At 43.7% G+C, this 19010-nt stretch overlaps 1 protein-coding gene across 2 annotated transcripts in view; it reads left to right on the forward strand.

The window, feature by feature from the left end:
• The window catches only part of VPS8 (VPS8 subunit of CORVET complex), a 755312-nt gene that overhangs the window by 467179 nt on the left and 269123 nt on the right, over positions 1 to 19010 (forward strand). For both annotated transcript variants that reach the window (XM_033944522.1, XM_033944523.1), the window contains one exon: positions 8220 to 8301. In XM_033944522.1, the coding sequence (XP_033800413.1) occupies positions 8220 to 8301 (82 nt within the window). The remainder of the gene's footprint in view (positions 1 to 8219; positions 8302 to 19010) is intronic.

Genomic DNA, 19010 nt, shown 5'->3' on the forward strand with positions numbered 1-19010 from the left:
ACATAGTTTTTCTAAGCCCCGCATTCAATTTATCAGCCTGGAAAGCAAAAGTTCTCTCAAGAAACTTCTTATAGTGACAGGATTTAATAGAGGGATAGTTAAACAGGTTAATCCTACATATACTTTTGTTTGGGTGTCTCAAGAGAAAATGAAGAGCAAGATAGTCTGGTAACATACCGAAAACTGCTTTATAACAAATACTAAAGAATTTAAACAGAACTCTGGACTCTACCGGCAACCAATGAAGTTTTTGATAAAAAGGAGTAATGTGCTCCCATTTTTTTTAAAGGGTTTAAGTATATTGTAAAGCAGCAATTCTATCTGAAATACTGTATATAAGTCTATATTAATAACCAAGTTTACAATGCCTCTGAACTGCCTCACTCTATGTCAATCAACTGTAACCCATATGTATGGATAAACAACCAAATCTGTAACTCCTCTAGTATGTTCCACTCCATGTATGTTAACTTATAACGAAACAGCAAGGCAAGCAGTCCATCAAAGAATCCAACATGAAACAAAAGAAGATCGGCAGAAAATAAGGAGATTCAATTCAGGTTTATTCAAGGTTCTCCCAAGAACCATGCCCGATGTATTTCGCAAACAAGGCTAGTCAATGCTAACAGAAAACCATGACTTTCATACACACAGAACACAGATACACCCTCACCAGTATGGAATAAGTAATCATAAACTAATAATAGAAATATGTAGATAAAGGTTAAACTGAACCGCCAAGAAGCCAAACTGCATACAGTGAAACACCACAGAAACAATGACACATAGCCCCCTAATACTCTGCAAAATATAAATATAGCAGATGTAAATTTGAAGAAACTGATAATTACCACTTTACAAATTAACAAAAAGAAATAAAACAAAAATTGAAAATAAGAATATACCACTTTATTTGACTAATCCATTTTTCAATTAACTTTCAGAGACCACAGCCTCCTTCAGGTCAATATAGTATACTGCTGTTACATTATACTGTCCTGACCTGAAAAAGGGGGTTCTGGTCTCTAAAAGTTGGTAAAAAATGTATTAAAATTAGTCCAATAAAAAGATTACCTTATTTTCTGTTTATAAAAGTTTTATCAATACAACTTCAATGCTATTTTATTCTAAAGCAACAAAAAAATCTTTTTTCTACCTTTTGTCATTTCTGCTTTAATCATCTTGGCTTCACTCTCTTCTTTCTAGCCAGCATCTGTCTTCTCTCTGTCTTCCAAGCAGCATGAGCCCGTTCCATCCACTGTCTGCCCTCTCTCTCTGCTCCTTCCATTCACTGTCCGCCCTCTCCCTGTTCCATATGGTATCTTCCATCTTTCTATGCTCCTTCCATAAACTGTAAATCATGTGCCTCTTCTCTCCATTTCGGCTTCACCCCCTCCCTATGCTCTTCTCCTTTCCTTCCTTCCTTCCCACTCCATCCCATGGTCTGGCATCTCTATCTCCTTCTCTTCCCTCACCTATGCCCTGGCATCTCTTTCCTCTCCTTCCAACTCCCCCCTCCATTATGTGGTATCTCCTTTCTCTCCCTCCCTCCTTCCCTCCCCCATGCCCTGGCATCTCTCCCTCCCCTCTCCATGGTCTGGTATTTCCTTTCTCTCCCTCTCTCCCATGGACTTGGCATCTCTCATTCCTCTTCCTTTTCACTCCTTCCCTCTCTCTCCCCAATTGGGTGCAGCAACAGCACTTCTCATCCTTCCCACTTCCCCGTGCAGCAGCAGCATTTATCTCCCTCCCTTCCCTGTGCAGCAACAGCAGAAGCATATCTCCCCTTCCCTGTGCAGCGGCAGCATCATTTCTCCCCCCATCCCTGTGCAGCAGCAGCAACATCATTTCTCCCCCCCTTCCCTGTGCAGCAGCAGCAACATCATTTCTCCCCCCTTCCCTGTGCAGCATCAGCACCATTTCTCTCCCCTTTCCTGTGCAGCAGCAGCATCATTTCTCCCCCTTCCCTGTGCAGCAGTAGCATCATTTCTCCCTCTTCCCTGTGCAGCAGCAGCAGCATCATTTCTCTCCCTTCCCTGTGCAGCAGCAGCATCATCATTTCCTCCCTTCTCTGCGCAGCAGCAGCATCATTTCCCAGTTCCCTGTGCAGCAGCAGCAGCATCATTTCCCCCCTTTCCCTGTGCAGCAGCAGCATCATTTCCCCCTTTTCCTGCGCAGCAGAAGCATCATTCCCCCTTTCCCTGTGCAGCATCAGCATCATTCCCCCTTCCCTGTGCAGCATCAGCATCATTTCTCCCCCCTTCCCTGTGCAGCTGCAGCATCATTTCTCCCCCTTCCCTGTGCAGAAGCAGCATAAATCCCCCTTCCCTGTGCAGCAGTAGCAGCATCATTTCCCCCCTTCACTGTGCAGCAGCAGCATCATTTCTCCCCCTTCCTTGTGCAGCAGCAGCATCATTTCCCCCTTCCCTGTGCTGCAGCAACAGCATCATTTCCCCCCTTTCCCTGTGCAGTAGGAGCAGCAGCATTTCCCCCTTCTCTGTGCAACAGCAGCAACATCATTTCCCCCTTTCTCTGTGCAGCAGCAGCATCATTCCCCCTTTCCCTGTGCAGCAGCAGCAGCATCATTCCCCCCTTCCCTGTGCAGCAGAAGCATCATTCCCCCCTTCCCTGTGCAGCAGCAGCAACAGCATCATTCCCCCCTTCCCTGTGAAGCAGCAGCATCATTTTTCCCCCTTCCCTGTGCAGCAGCAGCAGCAGCATTTTTCCCCCTTCCCTGTGCAGCAGCATCATTTCTCCCCCCTTCCCTGTGCAGCAGCACAGCATCATTTCTCCCCCTTCCATGTGCAGCAGCATCATTTATTCTGTGTCTCCCTGCGGCGTGTGTTCCGTTTCTGCCCGGCTCCCTTGCTGCTTGTTCAAAGCTGCGATCTGTGGCTGCATCAGAAGCTTCTCTCTGACATCATGATGTCAGAGGGAACACTTCCAAAGCAGCCGCAGATCCCGCGAGGAGCCGATGCCCACGGCTTTGAACTGGCAGCAAGGGAGCCAGTCAGAAACGAAACACGCGCTGGAGGGAGGCACAGAAGAAAGGTAGGGAAACGGTCAGGTTGGGACACGAGAGAGGAGCACAAGCTGGGCCGCTGTTGGACACTTTTGATTTAAAGGTTTGCTGCCATTGCTGCTGGTTAAGAAAAGCAGCAGCAGCAGAATAGGGAGGGTGGTTCTGGTACTGGGCGCCCCCTGACCATTTTGGGCCCTAGGCCCGTGCCTACTGGGCCTACCCTTTAATCTGGCCCTGCATGGGACTTCTTGACACACATCCATCAATGCTCCTTCCATTGAGGGTTATCCAGAAAATTCTTCAATACTAGACAAATGTTGTTCTACTTGCTCTCTTCTGACTCCATCAATACTAGTTCCCATGGTTAGTTACTCCATCAAAGGGACTGTTTTTTCATCTTGGGGTACAATCCCTTACTTCTAGTCCAGCAGGAGGACATTTTCTACACTCCAACTTGCTTACACTGTCTCTGACAACTTGGACCTTGAAAGACAATTAGCAACTACCTTATCAATATCCACAAAAAATATTTCAAATCTTTCAATCTTGCAAAAGACTGACTACATGAAAATTCTTTAAAATGGAGGTGCTTTAGCTTATGGGATTCCCAATGATCCCAAGACCTTTTAAAATGCCTTGTTCCATTCCTATTGGTCTGTTTGTTGCACTTTTCTAAATCAAACTAGGTGCATTCAGACTTATCAGCAATTATAACCAACTACAAACTTTTAAGTGCTGATAAGTGCTCTTTTGATATTGTAATCTGTCTGGTGTACTCTCTATATATCTAATTCTGGTATACTGTTCTGCTTTCTAACCTAGACCTCTTTATTCCTAAAAAAAAAAAAAAAAAAGGCGCTTCCTTCTTTTTCTGGCTAACCCTGGTACAAGAGTCTTTCTTGAGCTGCTAATTTTTCTAAACTTTCCTAACTTGGGTTCTAGATAAGCTCTGTAAGGTTTATTTTACATTGTCAAAGCTTGGATAGGTAGAGATTAAGTCTTGCAGCTGGTTTATTTTATATACATCTGCTAGCCTCCTCCCCACACATCTTGACTGTAGGCAGGCTCTATTACAGTGTATAAAACGGTGTTTTAATAGAAAATTACATTGATGATATGTTTCATTGCTAACACAGCTCACAGATCTCTAGTTGCCTTCTAAAATGAAGATAAGAATGAGACATGGAAAAAAAGTGCCTGAAATCACTATCGTACATAGCAGCTTGAAAAGAGTAGACGCTCATGGAATTTTTTGTATTTGCAGCCATTAGCTGGTGGGAAGACAAAGAGAGCATGAGTTTTTCCAGGATTCTTCTGGAATAAAAAGACAAATAGATCAATCAGATACTGTATGGCCTCCCAAAGTACTTATAAAGTTATAACGGCTGGTTTCTCAATCCTCACCACTACTGGTTTCTCAATCCTCGCCACTACAACAGCTTCAGAAGGAACATTCCCCCACATTAGGTTTTTTTTATTGCTGGCCGTTGCAGTAAAAACTCTGATGTTCATAGGAATTCTATGAGCATTATAGCTTTTACTGCAGCGGCCAGCTTGATAAAAGGGGGCCTAAATAAATAACACTCAAATTTACCCCCAACCCTTTTATGAAGCTGCCTTAGGGTTTTTTTAATCACAGGCTGCAGCGGTAAAAGCTCTGACGCTCATAGAATTCCTATGAGCTTCAGAACTTTTTCTGCTGTTGCCAGTAATAAAAAACCCTAATGCAGTTTCATAAAAGGAGGGGTTATTTTTTTAATGGTTTTGCAATTTTGTAATTTCAGTTATAATGTGCCACGAAAAATTTGTTCTGTTTAGTGTGCCAAGAAAAGCATTTGCTCCATTTAGGGCTCCTTTTACTAAGCTGTGATAGTGGTTTTAGCACGCGCTGAATTGCCTCTCGCGCTAGACCTTAACGCCAGCATTGAACTGGCATTAGTTCTAGCCGCATAGCGCGGGTTTAGCACACGCTAAAATCCTGCATGCACTAAAAACGCTATTGCCGCTTAGTAAAAGAGCCCTTAGTGTGCCAGAGCTAAAAAAGTTTGAGATACACTGTTAAAGACTGAAGCAGGAAGGGAAACTGTCAGTACCAGAGGAGCAGTCGTGCTTCCTCAGAAGGACACAAAAAAGCTCTTCTGAGCAAAATGGTGGACCAGAAACTTAAGACCTAGGCAATGTCAGTGTCATCGTCCAGTTTTGTGGCTCCATTTCCTGCTGTCTATAGAGAAACCCCTATTACTAGTAAGCAATTCCCATTCTTCTGCATTGTACTGTTATTTAATTATTCAGATAAATGTGAAACATTTTGAAGAATTTTGGAATATTTTTTACTGAATTTTAAAGTTTTTGGTACAGTTTTTCAGGAAAATGTTTTACTTTTCAAGAATTACTGTTGTATGTTTTAATGTATGTAAACACAGGGGCAGTATTTCCAAATGGGTGAGTTTTGCACATACTGTACAATGACAGTAATAATACTTACTCCTAAGACAAGGTATATGGAATATGATCACAGTTTTTTCATATTTACTGCTAATGCTCACTGCAATACTTGCAAGGTGCCTCTTCTGGAGTTCATAAGATATAACAGAAACAGGTGACCTATTAAGGTGCGCTTGAAAATTCCCTTTTATCAAGCCAGTGACGCCCAAAATGTTGGTAAATACTACAGTATTCCCCCGCTCATTCATAGACGGCGGTTCGCACCCCTGGTCTTTCGCGGTTTTTTCATCCGCAAATCACCCTCACTCAATCGCGGGTTTTCCTGTAATTTCCTGATAAGAATTAAGAACCATATACTGATCAGTAATTCTTATTTCTTATTGTCGTTACAGAAACTTATTGATACTGTACATTACTCCTGATCGCTGCCTCATTCTTCCCAATTTACCGCATGTTTGTTGTTTCGTCATGGTGGCAAGGAAGGTTTTACTGTACAGTACATGTCTGAATTGCAGCATCAATGCCATTTTTATTAACTTTGAGAGTCCGAACCATACTGTCTAGGGATCCCATGCTTCAATCATACCTAGCGAGTTAAATTTACATATACAAAATGTCTGGAAGCACAGTTGCCAATAAGGATGATTGAAAAAGTTTGGCGGGAGTTTTGAAAGTAGCCATCCGAGGAGCTGTAAATCCTCTGCTTTGCTGCTTTCCTGTCCATACCTTCATCATTATTGGTGAGAAAACACATTCGACTCTATTTAAATATGATTTGGAGGGCATATTTAGCCATTTTAGCACTACATCCAATATTCGCGGATTTCCAAAATTCGTGAGTGGTCTTGGAACGGAATCCCCGTGAATTTCAGAGGAGTACTGTATATCTTTCTGTCACATTTTCATGGTCTTTGACTGCATTTCTTGATACTTGCAAATATGAGCAGAATCTATCCATGTTCTGCCTTAAAACCTGAGGCTATATTCATGGACTGATTCTTTACACAACAGTTATCCTTCTAGCTTTCTACTACAAAACTCCTTGGATCTTCTACAAATGTGTCTCTTGGTAGTTGTGCTAATGGTACATAAAAAATTTATCAGAGTATTGCAGTTATTTCAAAATAGTACTGCAGTGTTTTTCTCTGAGGCTCTTGTTTTAAAGCAGATACCACAGCTCTCGACAAGTGTAATAATACTTGGACACCAAGTTTCAAGTTTATTAGGATTTTATATTCCGCCTATCAAGGTTATCTAAGCGGTTTTACAATCAGGCACTCAAGCATTTTCCCTATCTGTTCCGGTGGGCTCACAATCTATCTAACGCACCTGGGGCTCTGGAAGATTAAGTGACTTGCCCAGGGTCACAAGGAGCAGCGCGGGGTTTGAACCCACAACCCCAGGGTGCTGAGGCTGTAGCTTCAACCACCGTGCCACACACTCCTCCAAAAAACCCGTGCCAAATTTAGATTTATTTTTTTTGGTTCCTGCTCTTCCAAAAGATATTTCAGATGTAAATATTGCATAAAAATATTAGAAATGTGTTAATTCATTAACAAAAAAATTTTGTACGAAATATATTTTCTCTTTTGCTTGAGTTGAGAACCTGAAAATGTTTTTCTGTTTATCTCACAAAAATTCATGGTTTGTAAATAATTGTATTTGAAGTTTTTTCCTGCCATACAAGTATTTACGAGGGTTTGAAACTGAGGGCTCCTTTTACTAAGCTATGATAGCGGTATTAGCACGTACTTAGCTCGTGTAGAATTGCCGTACACGCTAGTCGCTAACGCCAGCATTGAGCTGGCGTTCTAGCCGTGTAGCGCATGCTAAAATTCTGCGGTGTGCTAAAAATGCTTTCGCAGCTTAGTAAAAGGAGCCCTGTGAGTGGGCATTTTTTTCAAGAATCTTCCAATACCATGCAGCAAACAAAACAGCAATAGTTGTACTGCCACATCAGAATTTGAGTATTTTCTCTACAAAGAACCATTGTGCTTTACTGTTCTTTCCTTATTTTCCTATAAGGTAGGGACTAAAAGGTAAGGTTTCTTTAAACCCAGGAGTTACAGTCTGGCTGAAGTTAGTACCATTTGAAGACATATGGCCTGCTGCAGTGTGTTGATTGACCACAGACCCCCCACCATCAATCTTACGTTTCTTAGAAATGAGAGAATATAAAATACATGATTGAATTTTTATAATTAGAGCATTCAGAAGCAGATATTCAGCGTTTTTATGGCCCCTGCCAGATTTATCCCTGGATATTCAGAGCAGCACTTAACTGTATAAGGTGAACTGCATAAAGACAGGACTATGTTTTATGTGATCCTATTTATGCAGTTAAGCATTGAATATTGGCACTTAACTGCATAAGTGCCGACTCAGTCCCTGGACTGCTTACAAAATAGCTGGTTTAGGTTTAGATACTAACCGCAGACATTCAGCAGCACTGTCTGGGTAAATGCTGCAGAATATTCTGAGTTAGCACCAGACAAGCAATTTAAACAACAAGGAGCCATTACTAGTCTTTTAAATTGCCTTGAATATCGACTTTTCAGTTAACAAAAGAGTACTCAAGGAAGTCTTTGGATTGTAATCTCATTTCTATTCAGTTCTAGGAAGATTTTGAAGATGCATAATACTGGGGTGTACTGTTTTGATTATTTTGGATTTTGGGATGTGTTAGAACAAGTTCTTGTGTGATGTTAAGATGTGTGGGTTTCTTATTGAATAATTGTTTTAATTTTGTTAGGCCCTCTGGTTTCCATTGCTGGAGGCCATGATGTCACCTCAAAAGCTGTTCAGTCCTGCAGCATCTCAGCAATACTCTGAACGTAAGCATTGCATGCTTTTCACTTCACAATTCAATTTAAGTATGGCTTCACTGTATTGGTTGGGATTTTTGTCTTGTTGCTCCTCACTGTTTTAAAGCTAGCCAGTGCCAATTAGATCCATTCACTAGGAAAATGTGTTGAAGTGTTATATTTGGGGGGTTGTGCAAGAGAGAAAATGACTCCTTTTGGACATAATAAAGACAATAGATGGAAGGCTGTTCCAAGTCAAAATAACATCTCAGGAAATAATTATATAAAGGAATTTTTCTTGGGAGCTGGTATTGACAGTTTCCTAAATATGTGTGTGTGAACAGTACTATAGTACTGCTGGCATTATCCGCTCTCTATTAATGTTTATATTTTCTTAACGATATACCGCTTAAGCATATTACAGATCTAAGCGGTTTACAATAAAATACAATTACTTAGAACTTCCCTATCTGACCCAAAGGCTCACAATCTAGCCAAAGTACCTGAGTAAACAATTATTAAAATAGAAAAGATATAGAAAAATTCCAAGAATTGTGAGGGAAAGGCACATATATTGTGAGGGAAAGGGCAGATATTTTGTGTGTATTACACACACAAAATATCTGCCCAATAAAAAAATATGAAAAAAGCCCCCCACCCCCACCCCCCTGACAGTGCCCCCTCCCTCCCCAACTGTGCATCCAATATTTCTTATTTTCTGCCTCCTGCACACTTTCTCTCCTCCGGACCTCATTCCCTTCCCCAACCAATATCTCTCTCTCTGTCCCTCCATGAATCCAACATTTCTCCCTCTCTCATCCCCCGGATCATGTGCAGCATTTGTCACTACTGCCCACCAGCCCTATGCCCATTTCTCCTTCTATCACCCCTCTCCAGCGCAATGCCATATCTCTCCCTCCATCACTATGTCCAGTATTCCTCCCCTTCAGTCTGTCCCTCTGTTCCCTCTCCACCGCCATATCCAACATTTCTCCCTCTCATCCTTCTCTTCCCCATGCAAAAGCTAGACAAATGCTGGGCTGCATGAGAAGGAGCTTTATCAGTCGAAAGCCTGAAGTTATACTGTCGTTGTACAGATCAATGGTGAGACCTCACCTGGAGTACTGTGTTCAGTTTTGGAGGCCACATTATCAAAAGGATGTGAAGAGAATGGAGTCAATTCAGCAAATGACCACTAGGATGGTCTCGAGACTAAAAAATCTCCCATATGAAGAACGTTTGATCAGGCTGCACTTATATTCTCTCGAAGAGCGCAGAGAAATGGGGGACATGATAGAAACATTCAAATACATCACGGGCCGCATTGATGTGGAGGAAGAAATCTTTTGTCTTAGGGGTCCCACGCAACAAGAGGGCATCCGCTAAAAGGGGGGGGGGGAAGATTTCATGGGGACACCAGGAAGAATTTCTTCACCGAAAGGATAATTGATCGATGGAATGATCTTCCACGTCAGGTATTCGAGGCCAGTACCACGCTCGACTTCAAGGGATGATGGGACAGACAGGTGGGGTCGCTCCAGAGGAATGCTTAAAAGATGGATTCTCAAAGGAGGGAGGGTTCTCGAGTGGGCAGACTTGTTGGGCCGTTGGCCCTTTTCTGCCGTCATACTCTATGTTTCTATCTCTACCTCTCTCCTCTCTCTCTGTCTGTGCCCATTTTTCCTCTTTCTTTCTTTCCCCATGTGCCACCATTTCTTTCCCTCTCACTCATGCCTAACAATTATCCTTTTCTATTCCTTCGCTGCTATGTCCCAAGTTAGTGCCTCCTTCCTCCCTCCCTTCTATGTCTCATGTTCATGCCACCTCCCTTCCGAGTCGAGTTCATGCCCTCTTCCCCTCCCTGCCTTCCAGCCGTTGTTCCAGAATCATGACCCTTCAATGCCTTTATGCGCTCCTTCCCCCCATCTCTTTTCTCCCTTTGTCCCAGAAAGATCCTGTCCCGTTACTTGTTCAAACCACACTCGCTCCATCTACCTTCAGTGGCTTGGGGGGACACGCAAGCAACGATTCATACCCTGCATATGCCTGACCCATAAGCCTTCCCTTTCATGTCAGTTCTGATGTCAGAGAGAAGGTTTCCAGGTCAGCTAAATGCAGTGTGTGAACCGCTGCCCGCTGTGCATCCCCCCAACAAGCCACTGAAGGCAGAAGGAGCGAGTGTGGCAAGGAGGTAACTGGGAACCTTTCCCCACCCCCAATCCCCGCTGACCTGGAAGGCTTTCCTCTGACATCAGCTCATATCGGAGGGAAACCCTGTGGGTCGGCTTCAGGAAGGAGGGAGGAGAGGGGGAGGTGGGCAGGGATCCCCGGCAGTGGCTTCAGCAGGTGGGGTGGACAGCAAGAAGGGATCCCCAATGGCGCCAGCACGAATTTGGACAGGCAGGCAGGGACTATTCTCCACAGGAATATTCTCCATTCTTCAGACTTCCATTCTATCAGTCTTTGATTACTGTAACGTAATATATCTAGGGACCCATAAAAAGATTTGTCACAGATTGCGTTTAATACAAAATACGGCAGTCTGTTTGATTTTCAGTCTAAGAAAGTTCGATCATGTGAGTCCTTTTGATCAAAAGCTGCATTGGTTGCCTTTTGAGGCGAGAATTTTGTTTAAATTTGGATGTATCTGTTTCAAGGCATTATTTGGCTTAGCTCCTGAATATCTTTCCTCTCAGTTTAAAGTATTCAATTTAACAGGAATACTTGAAATAACAACATGTTTATGTATCCATCTTTAAAATCTGTTCAATATAAGAGATTTCATGAACAAACGTTTTGCTTTCCAGGCAGGGAAAATGAATGCTTGGTTGAGTGCTCTCATTCCCTCAGCCGAATCTTATTACTCTTTTAGGAAGGTATTAAAAACTAAATTATTTGAAGAATTGTGAAATTTGATGGACTTTTTAACTGTTTGTATGCCTCACTGAATGTATAGCGTTCATTCTTATGTAAATTTGAGTTTTTCAATTGACTGTATGTATCACTGAATGTACAGTGTTCTTTTATATAAACTGCTCACACTTTTGGCAGGGCGGTATATAAGAATAAAGTTTATTAGTATTGTTTAGTTTGAACTATTCACAATTTTGTGTCAATTCCCTCCCAAATCTCTTTAGGGGTATCCCTTGGTCTCGGGCTTTGGCTGGAGAGAGGAATAACCAAAAGCCTAATTTACACTCCCTCTTCTTTTATAACCTCCCCACTCCCTCCTGGGAAAAGGGATCTCCAGCTCTTCTCTAACCATAGTCAAAATCAGTGACCACCTGAGAAATCCTCCACCAGAGAAATCCTCCACCACTGCTTTTACAGCAGAGGCATTTTCGGGGGTTCGGGGGGGGGGGGGAGGTGTGTGTGTATGTGTGTGTGGGAAGGTGTCACACATGCGTTGACAACCTTTTCCTTAAAGAACTTTTTCCTGAGGTTACTCCTGTGCCTACCCCCTTTAGCCCTCATCCTATGAGCTCTTGTTCCATGACTTCCTTTTAATTAAGAGGCCATCTTCTTATGCATTTATTCCAGAGTTATTTAAATATCTGTATCATATCTTCCCTTTTTGCCTTTCTTCCTGATTATACATATTTAGATCTTTATATTTGTCCCCTTGTGCTTTATGACCTGTTTATATCCTTTTCAAGGTGTGACACCCCCCAAAAAATAATTCTATACAGTACTCCAAGTTAGATCTCACCAGAAATTTATATGGAGACACTATCACCTTCTATTGGCCATTCCTCTTCATATGCATCTAAGCATCTTTTAGACTTTTGTCATTTTGCTTCTACCGGTTTAGCTACCTTAAGCTGTCAGATACAGCTATTTTTATATCTCACTCTTCTTCCAAAGAAGTACTTACTCTTCTATTTCATTGGGTCTTTGCAGCTCAATTGCATAACCTGACATTTTTTTAATACACTCTTTTCACTGTCTGATTTTAGACCATATCTCAAACTTTGCTAGATTCTTTCTTATGTTGTTTACATCTTCTAGAGTCTCTGCCCTTTTGCAGATTTTGGTATCTTCCATAAACAGGCACAGTGGCGTAGTAAACTGGGGGGGGGGGGAGGGGGGCAAGGGGGTGGTCTGTCCTGGGTGCCATGTTGATGGGGCACCTGCACCCCACCCCTCCTGCTCTTTGCTTCCCCGCCTCTTCCCATTCCTCCCCTCCACACATCACCTTCCCTTCCCCCATACCTTGTTGAAGTTGTTTGCGGCTGTCAACAATGTTCTCTTCATGACCCCGTCGGCTCTCCCGCTGATTTCACTTCTGGGTGATGTCAGAGGGAGAGCCAACGGTCACAAAGAGCACGTTGTTGACAGCCGAGAACAACAACTTCAACTAGAGATATGGGGGAAGGAAAAGGGGGGGGACGTGCACAGCATGCGGGGTCGGGGAAGGAGTGGGGGGTACGCATGGCAGACAGGAGCAGGTAGGGTGGGAGGAAGGGGCACCATAGCCCCTTGCTATGCCATTGAACGGACTTTGGTGATGGTTCCCCAAGGAACAAATCCAAACCATAAGTTCTCTCAGCTTTTTGTATCCTGTGATCCAGGCAGGTTCAAATCAGCTATGTCCAACTGTACTTTGTCTAATTGGCTGCAGACTGCATTTCATACTGTTACTCTCTCATAGGAAGACATCACAAAGGTTCTGCAAAAGTTCATTCAGTAAAAATTATTATATTTTTTATTGATCAGCTAAAGAAATCTGTACAATAGCAACCTGGTTGTCAATTCACTTACCTTATAGAACTGCCTGAACATAAGAATTGCCATACTGGGACAGACCGGACCATCAAGCCCAGTGTCCTGTTTCCAACAGTGGCCAAACCAGGTCCCAAGTACCTAGCTAGATCCCAAGTAATAAAACAGATTTTATGCTGCTTATCCTAAGACTAAGCAGTGGATTTCCCCAAGCCATCTCAATAGTGGCCTATGGACTTCCCTTTTAGGAATTTATCCAAACCTTTTTTAAATCTCGCTAAGCTAACTGTCTTCACTACATTTTGCAGCAATGAATTCCAGAGTTTAATTACACGTTGTGTGAAGAAATATTTTCTACGGTTTGTTATAAATCTACTACTTAGTAGCTTCATTGTATTCCTCGTAGTCTTAGTATTTTTGAAAAGCGTAAACAAACGATTTTCATCTACCCTTTCCACTCCACTCAATATTTTATAGATCCTTATCATATCACCCCTGAGCCGTCTCTTCTCCAAGCTGAAGAGCCCTAGCCACTTTAGCCTTTCCTCATGGATAAGTCATCCCATTCCTTTTACCATTTTCATCTTCTCTATATCTTTTCTAATTCCGCTATATCTTTTTTGAGATACAGCAACCAGAATTGCACATAGACCAGAATTGCACATAGTATTTGAGGTGCAGCTGAACCATAGAGCGATAAACGGGCATTATGACATTTTCATCTTTGTTTTCCATTCCTTTCCTGATAATTCCTAACATTCAATTTGCTTTCTTAGCCGCCATTGCGTATTGAGCTGAGGGTTTCAACGTATCCTCAACAATGACACTTAGATCCTTTTCTTGGGCAGTGTCTCCTAACATAGAGCCCAGCATCATATAGCTATAGTTTGGGTTCCTCTTTCCCATATGCATCACTTTGCATTTGCTCACATTAAATGTCATCTGCCATTTTGATGCCCAGTCTCCAAGTCTCACAAGGTCCTTTTGCAATTTTTTACAATCCTCTTCTCAAACCCCTAATTCTTGTGAAGCCTTGAAACACTAAATGCTTCTCTTGAAGTGATCCCCACCCTAATATCTCACCACTCTCCATTTACCTTCCTTTTTACTTATTTTATTCTATGTATTTTTAAAAACTTCCCCTCCCCAACTTTCCCTTTAGTCCCATGTACGTCAATGTGAATTCATCTAGTATTTTTAATATTTAATAAGATATAGCTTTTTTTTTTTGTAATTGTTTTTATTAACGAGTCAACAAGAGAAACAGACAGCTTTATTTACCTATTTTATTGCTGTTTCCAATCTTATATTGTACACCGTTTAAATACTTGTTTTGATAGACGGTATATAAAAAATAAAGAAACTTGAACTTGAAACTTGAACAACTTAGTGTCATCTTAAATTTAATTATCTCACTAATTATTCCCATCACGAGATCATTGATAAATATGTTAAAAAGCAGTGGTCCCAGCACAGACTCCGGGGCAATCCTACTATTTACTCTTTATTCAGAATATTGACCATTTAAACCTACTTTCTGTTTTCTGCCTTTCAACCAGTTCTAAATCCATAATAGGACATTACCTCCTATGCATGGCTTTTTAGTTTCCTCAGCAGTCTTTCAAGAGATACTTTGTCAAATGTCTTTTTGAAAATCCAAATACACAATCAACCGGCTCACCTTTATCCACATGTTCATTAACTCATTCAAAGAAATGCAATAGATTGATGAGGCAAGGGGCTCCTTTTATCAAGGTGTGCTATGAGGGTTAGCGCGTCGGACATTTCATCACACGCTAACCCCCGCGGAAAGCTAAAATACTAATGCCTCGTCAATGGAGGCATCAGCAGCTAGCGCGGCAGGCAGTTTAATGCACGGTATTCCGCGCATTAAACCCCCCTACCGCTTCTTGATAAAAGGAGCCCAAGATTTTCCTTGACTAAATCCATGTTTGCTTTCTCTCATTAATGCATGCTTATGTATATGTTTTGTCCTTTATAATAGTCTCTACCATTATCCCAGGACAAGCAGGCAGCATATTCTTGACTGATGGGTGACGGCACCGACGGAGCCCCGGTACGGACAATTTTAGAGTGATTGCACTCTAAGAACTTTAGAAAGTTCTAGCTAGGCCGCACCGCGCGTGCGCGAGTGCCTTCCCGCCCGACAGAGGCGCGCGGTCCCCAGTTTTCTTAATTCCGCGGAGCTAAGAAGACGCGTGTTTCCAACGGCTGTTGGAAGTTTTTTTCTATTTCACTTGCCTTCCCGCTCGCGCGTAATTTTCTCTTCATATTTTATTTCTTTCCTTCTTTTTTACCTTTTGTGTAAAAAAAAAAAAAAAAAAAAATTCTTATTTTTCATTTTTTTGTCGAATCTGACCCGGCGGGGCCTGTTGGCACCATCGAAGCCTCGGGCTTCGATTTTGCTACAGCAGTATTTCCCTTCATGCCCCCGTCACCGGGTTTCAAAAAGTGTCAGCGGTGTGCACGCCCTATCTCCCTTTCCGACCCACACAAGTGGTGCCTCCAGTGTCTGGGTCCGGACCATAGGGCTGAAACCTGCACCCGCTGTAGTTCTTTACAAAAAAGAACTTTAAAAAATAGACAAATTCAGCAGCGGATCCTTTTCGGTACCGCTATGGAAGTTGCACCGGTATCGACGTCGACGACTTCCTCCAAATCGACTCCGACTACCTCGGCACCGCCAGATCCATCATCGGTGTCGACTCCTGTAGGTAAGCCGGCTAAAAAGCCTTCCCCTACTGTTCTAGGCCAGCCAGTCGAGCATGCAGTGAGCCAAGTCCTGCAGACTGAGCGCCGGCCCCGTAAACGCTCCGCTCCCATTGAAGTCTCGGCCTCTTCATCGGCATCGACTTCACCCGAGCGTCGAGCGGCACCGAAGGTACCGAGCAAGAAAAAACTGGTACCGGTGCCATCGGGACCAACGTTGGATGAGCGCATTGCCTCTATCCTCCAGGTCCAGCTTAAGCAGCAACTCCAACAGTTGCTCCCGGCTCTATTGTCTCCGAACCTTCCAGTGTCGGTACCGACTGAGCCTTCGGTGCCGTCTGTCAAACAGCCTCTGTTATTGGCATCGACTGTTTCGGCACCACAAAAATCTTTGTCCATGCCTGTTCTGTCAGCAGAACCAAAACGGCGTGCTACTCCTACGGGGTCGGAACCGGTACTGTTCTCTGAACCCCGTACCGTACTACATTCCCCTGGTACCGTCTCCACTCGGTCTGGTAAATCGGTACGCAAGACTAAACATACTGATACATCGACTCCACTTTCCCAGGGCCGTTTACAATCGGTACGGGACCCTGACTTGTGGGACGATTCGGATGATCCCCTCGGTACCGAGGAGGATTACACATCTGATGAGGAGGAACCATCGGTGCAGGATACTACTGCTAAGCCAGAGCACTCCTCCTTCACAAAATTTTTAAAGGAGATGTCAGACACCCTGTCTATTCCTTTAGAGTCTGACTCTAAAAAATCCAAGGCATTTTTGGATGCCTTGGATTTTGACCAACCTCCTAAAGAGTTTTTAAAGTTACCCCTCCATGACATCTTGAGGGAAACTTTTTATAAGAATCTTGAAACTCCTTTGACAATCCCAGGAGCCCCAAGAAAACTAGAATCTTTATATAAAGTGATTCCAATCCCTGGATTTGACAAACCCCAACTTCCCCATGAATCCCTGTTGGTAGAGTCAACCCTAAAGAAGACTGCAGGAGCCAGTATGTATGCCTCTGTCCCTCCTGGTAGGGAAGGAAAGGCCATGGACAAATTTGGAAAGCGTCTTTACCAAAATGCCATGCTGGCCAACCGTTCAAGTAATTACGCTTTCCACTTCTCGTTTTACCTGAAGCACCTCATTCAACAGGTGACCTCTTTTCAAAAGTATATTCCGGACCGTAAACTTCCTGCTTTTCAGCAATGTACCTCTAGTCTTCTGCAACTCAGGAAGTTTATGGTCCGTTCTATTTATGATACTTTTGAACTGACATCTCGAGCTACTGCTATCTCTGTAGCAATGAGAAGGTTGGCATGGCTACGGGCCTCAGAACTGGACGTAAACCATCAGGACCGGCTTGCCAATGCTCCTTGCCTAGGGGATGAGCTGTTTGGGGAGTCCATGGATACCACCACACAAAAGCTCTCCGCCCATGAAACTAGATGGGACACCTTGTTGAAAAACAAGAAGAAACCTCCTCCTCCTCGTCCATTCAGGCAACAACCTTCATATCAAAGGAGGTTTTCTGCTCGACCGGCTCAGCCTCATCCTCCTCAACCTCGCAGACAGCGTCAGCAGCTACAACAGGCTCGTCAACAACAGCAGCCTGCTGTCAAACCGGCTACTCAACCTAAGTCGACACAGCCCTTTTGACTCCTTTCTCCAGGACATTGCCAGTCTTCCTCCCTCGTGTCCTCTACCTCAGCCCATAGGAGGTCGACTACAAGTTTTTCTATCTCGATGGGAAGCAATCACCTCCGACCAGTGGGTACTTGCTATCATCGCCCACGGCTACTCCCTAAATTTTCAGACTCCTCCACCTGTAAGTCTGCCAAAAGAGTCTGCTTCCACCAAGGCTCAGTCCCTCCTCCTCGCTCAGGAGGTTCACTCCCTCCTTCTTCTCAATGCCATCGAACCAGTTCCTCTGGACCAGCAAGGCCTGGGATTTTACTTCCGGTACTTTCTTGTACCCAAAAAGACCGGAGATCTCAGACCAATATTAGATCTCAGAGATCTCAACAAATGTCTGGTCAAGGAGAAGTTCAAGATGTTATCTCTTGCCACCCTATACCCTCTTCTCTCTCAGGAAGACTGGCTATGTTCCCTCGATCTCAAGGAGGCGTATACTCACATTCCAATTCATCTGATGTCCAGACAATATCTTCGCTTTCTTGTCAACCAACATCATTACCAATACAAGGTGCTACCCTTCGGCATAGCCTCCTCGCCCAGGGTATTCACCAAATGTCTGATTGTGGTCGCAGCTTATCTCCGCTCCCACAACTTTCAAGTCTTCCCTTACCTGGACGACTGGCTCATCAAGGCTCCTTCTCCTCAGTCCGTTCACAAAGCCACGGATCAGACCATTTACTTCCTTCGACTGTTGGGGTTCGAAATCAATCTACCCAAGTCGCACCTCATTCCAACTCAGCGACTTCAATTCATTGGAGCCATTCTGGATACTGTTCAGATGAGGGCTTTTCTTCCTCCAAACCGCCTTCACACCATCCTTCATCTCTGTCAGCAGGTGTTCCAGCAACCTTCCATCTCTGCGAATCACATGATGGTGCTCTTGGGACACATGGCCTCCACAGTACATGTCACTCCCTTCGCACGTCTCCACCTGCGTACTCCTCAATGGACCCTAGCGACTCAGTGGTCACAAGCGACGGATCCTTGTTCACAACACATATCTGTGACCTCGTCTCTTCGACAGTCGCTTCTTTGGTGGTTGAAATCATCAAATCTATCCAGAGGTCTACTGTTCCATCTACCTCCTCATCAACTGGTCATCACCACGGATTCCTCCCCCTATGCATGGGGAGCTCACTTGAACGAGTTCCAAACTCAGGGATTTTGGACCACACAGGAAAAGAAACACCACATCAATTTCCTGGAACTCAGAGCGATGTTTTACGCCCTCAAAGCTTTCCAACATCTCCTGTTTCCTCAGGTTCTTCTCATTTGCACAGACAACCAAGTTGCAATGTACTACATCAACAAACAGGGAGGGACGGGATCCCATCCCTTATGTCAGGAAGCTCTAAGGATTTGGACCTGGGCGACTGCTCGTCACTTATTCCTGAAGGCAGTCTACATCCAAGGGGAACAGAATTGCTTAGCAGACAATCTCAGCAGAATTCTTCAACCTCACGAATGGACTCTCGACCCCTCGACTCTCCAGTCCATTTTCTCCCAATGGGGCACACCTCAAGTGGATCTTTTTGCAGCTCCCCACAATCATCAACTGCCCCTGTTTTGCTCCAGACTTTACTCT

Source organism: Geotrypetes seraphini, chromosome 5 (assembly GCF_902459505.1).
Source record: "Geotrypetes seraphini chromosome 5, aGeoSer1.1, whole genome shotgun sequence".
NCBI lineage: Eukaryota > Metazoa > Chordata > Amphibia > Gymnophiona > Dermophiidae > Geotrypetes > Geotrypetes seraphini.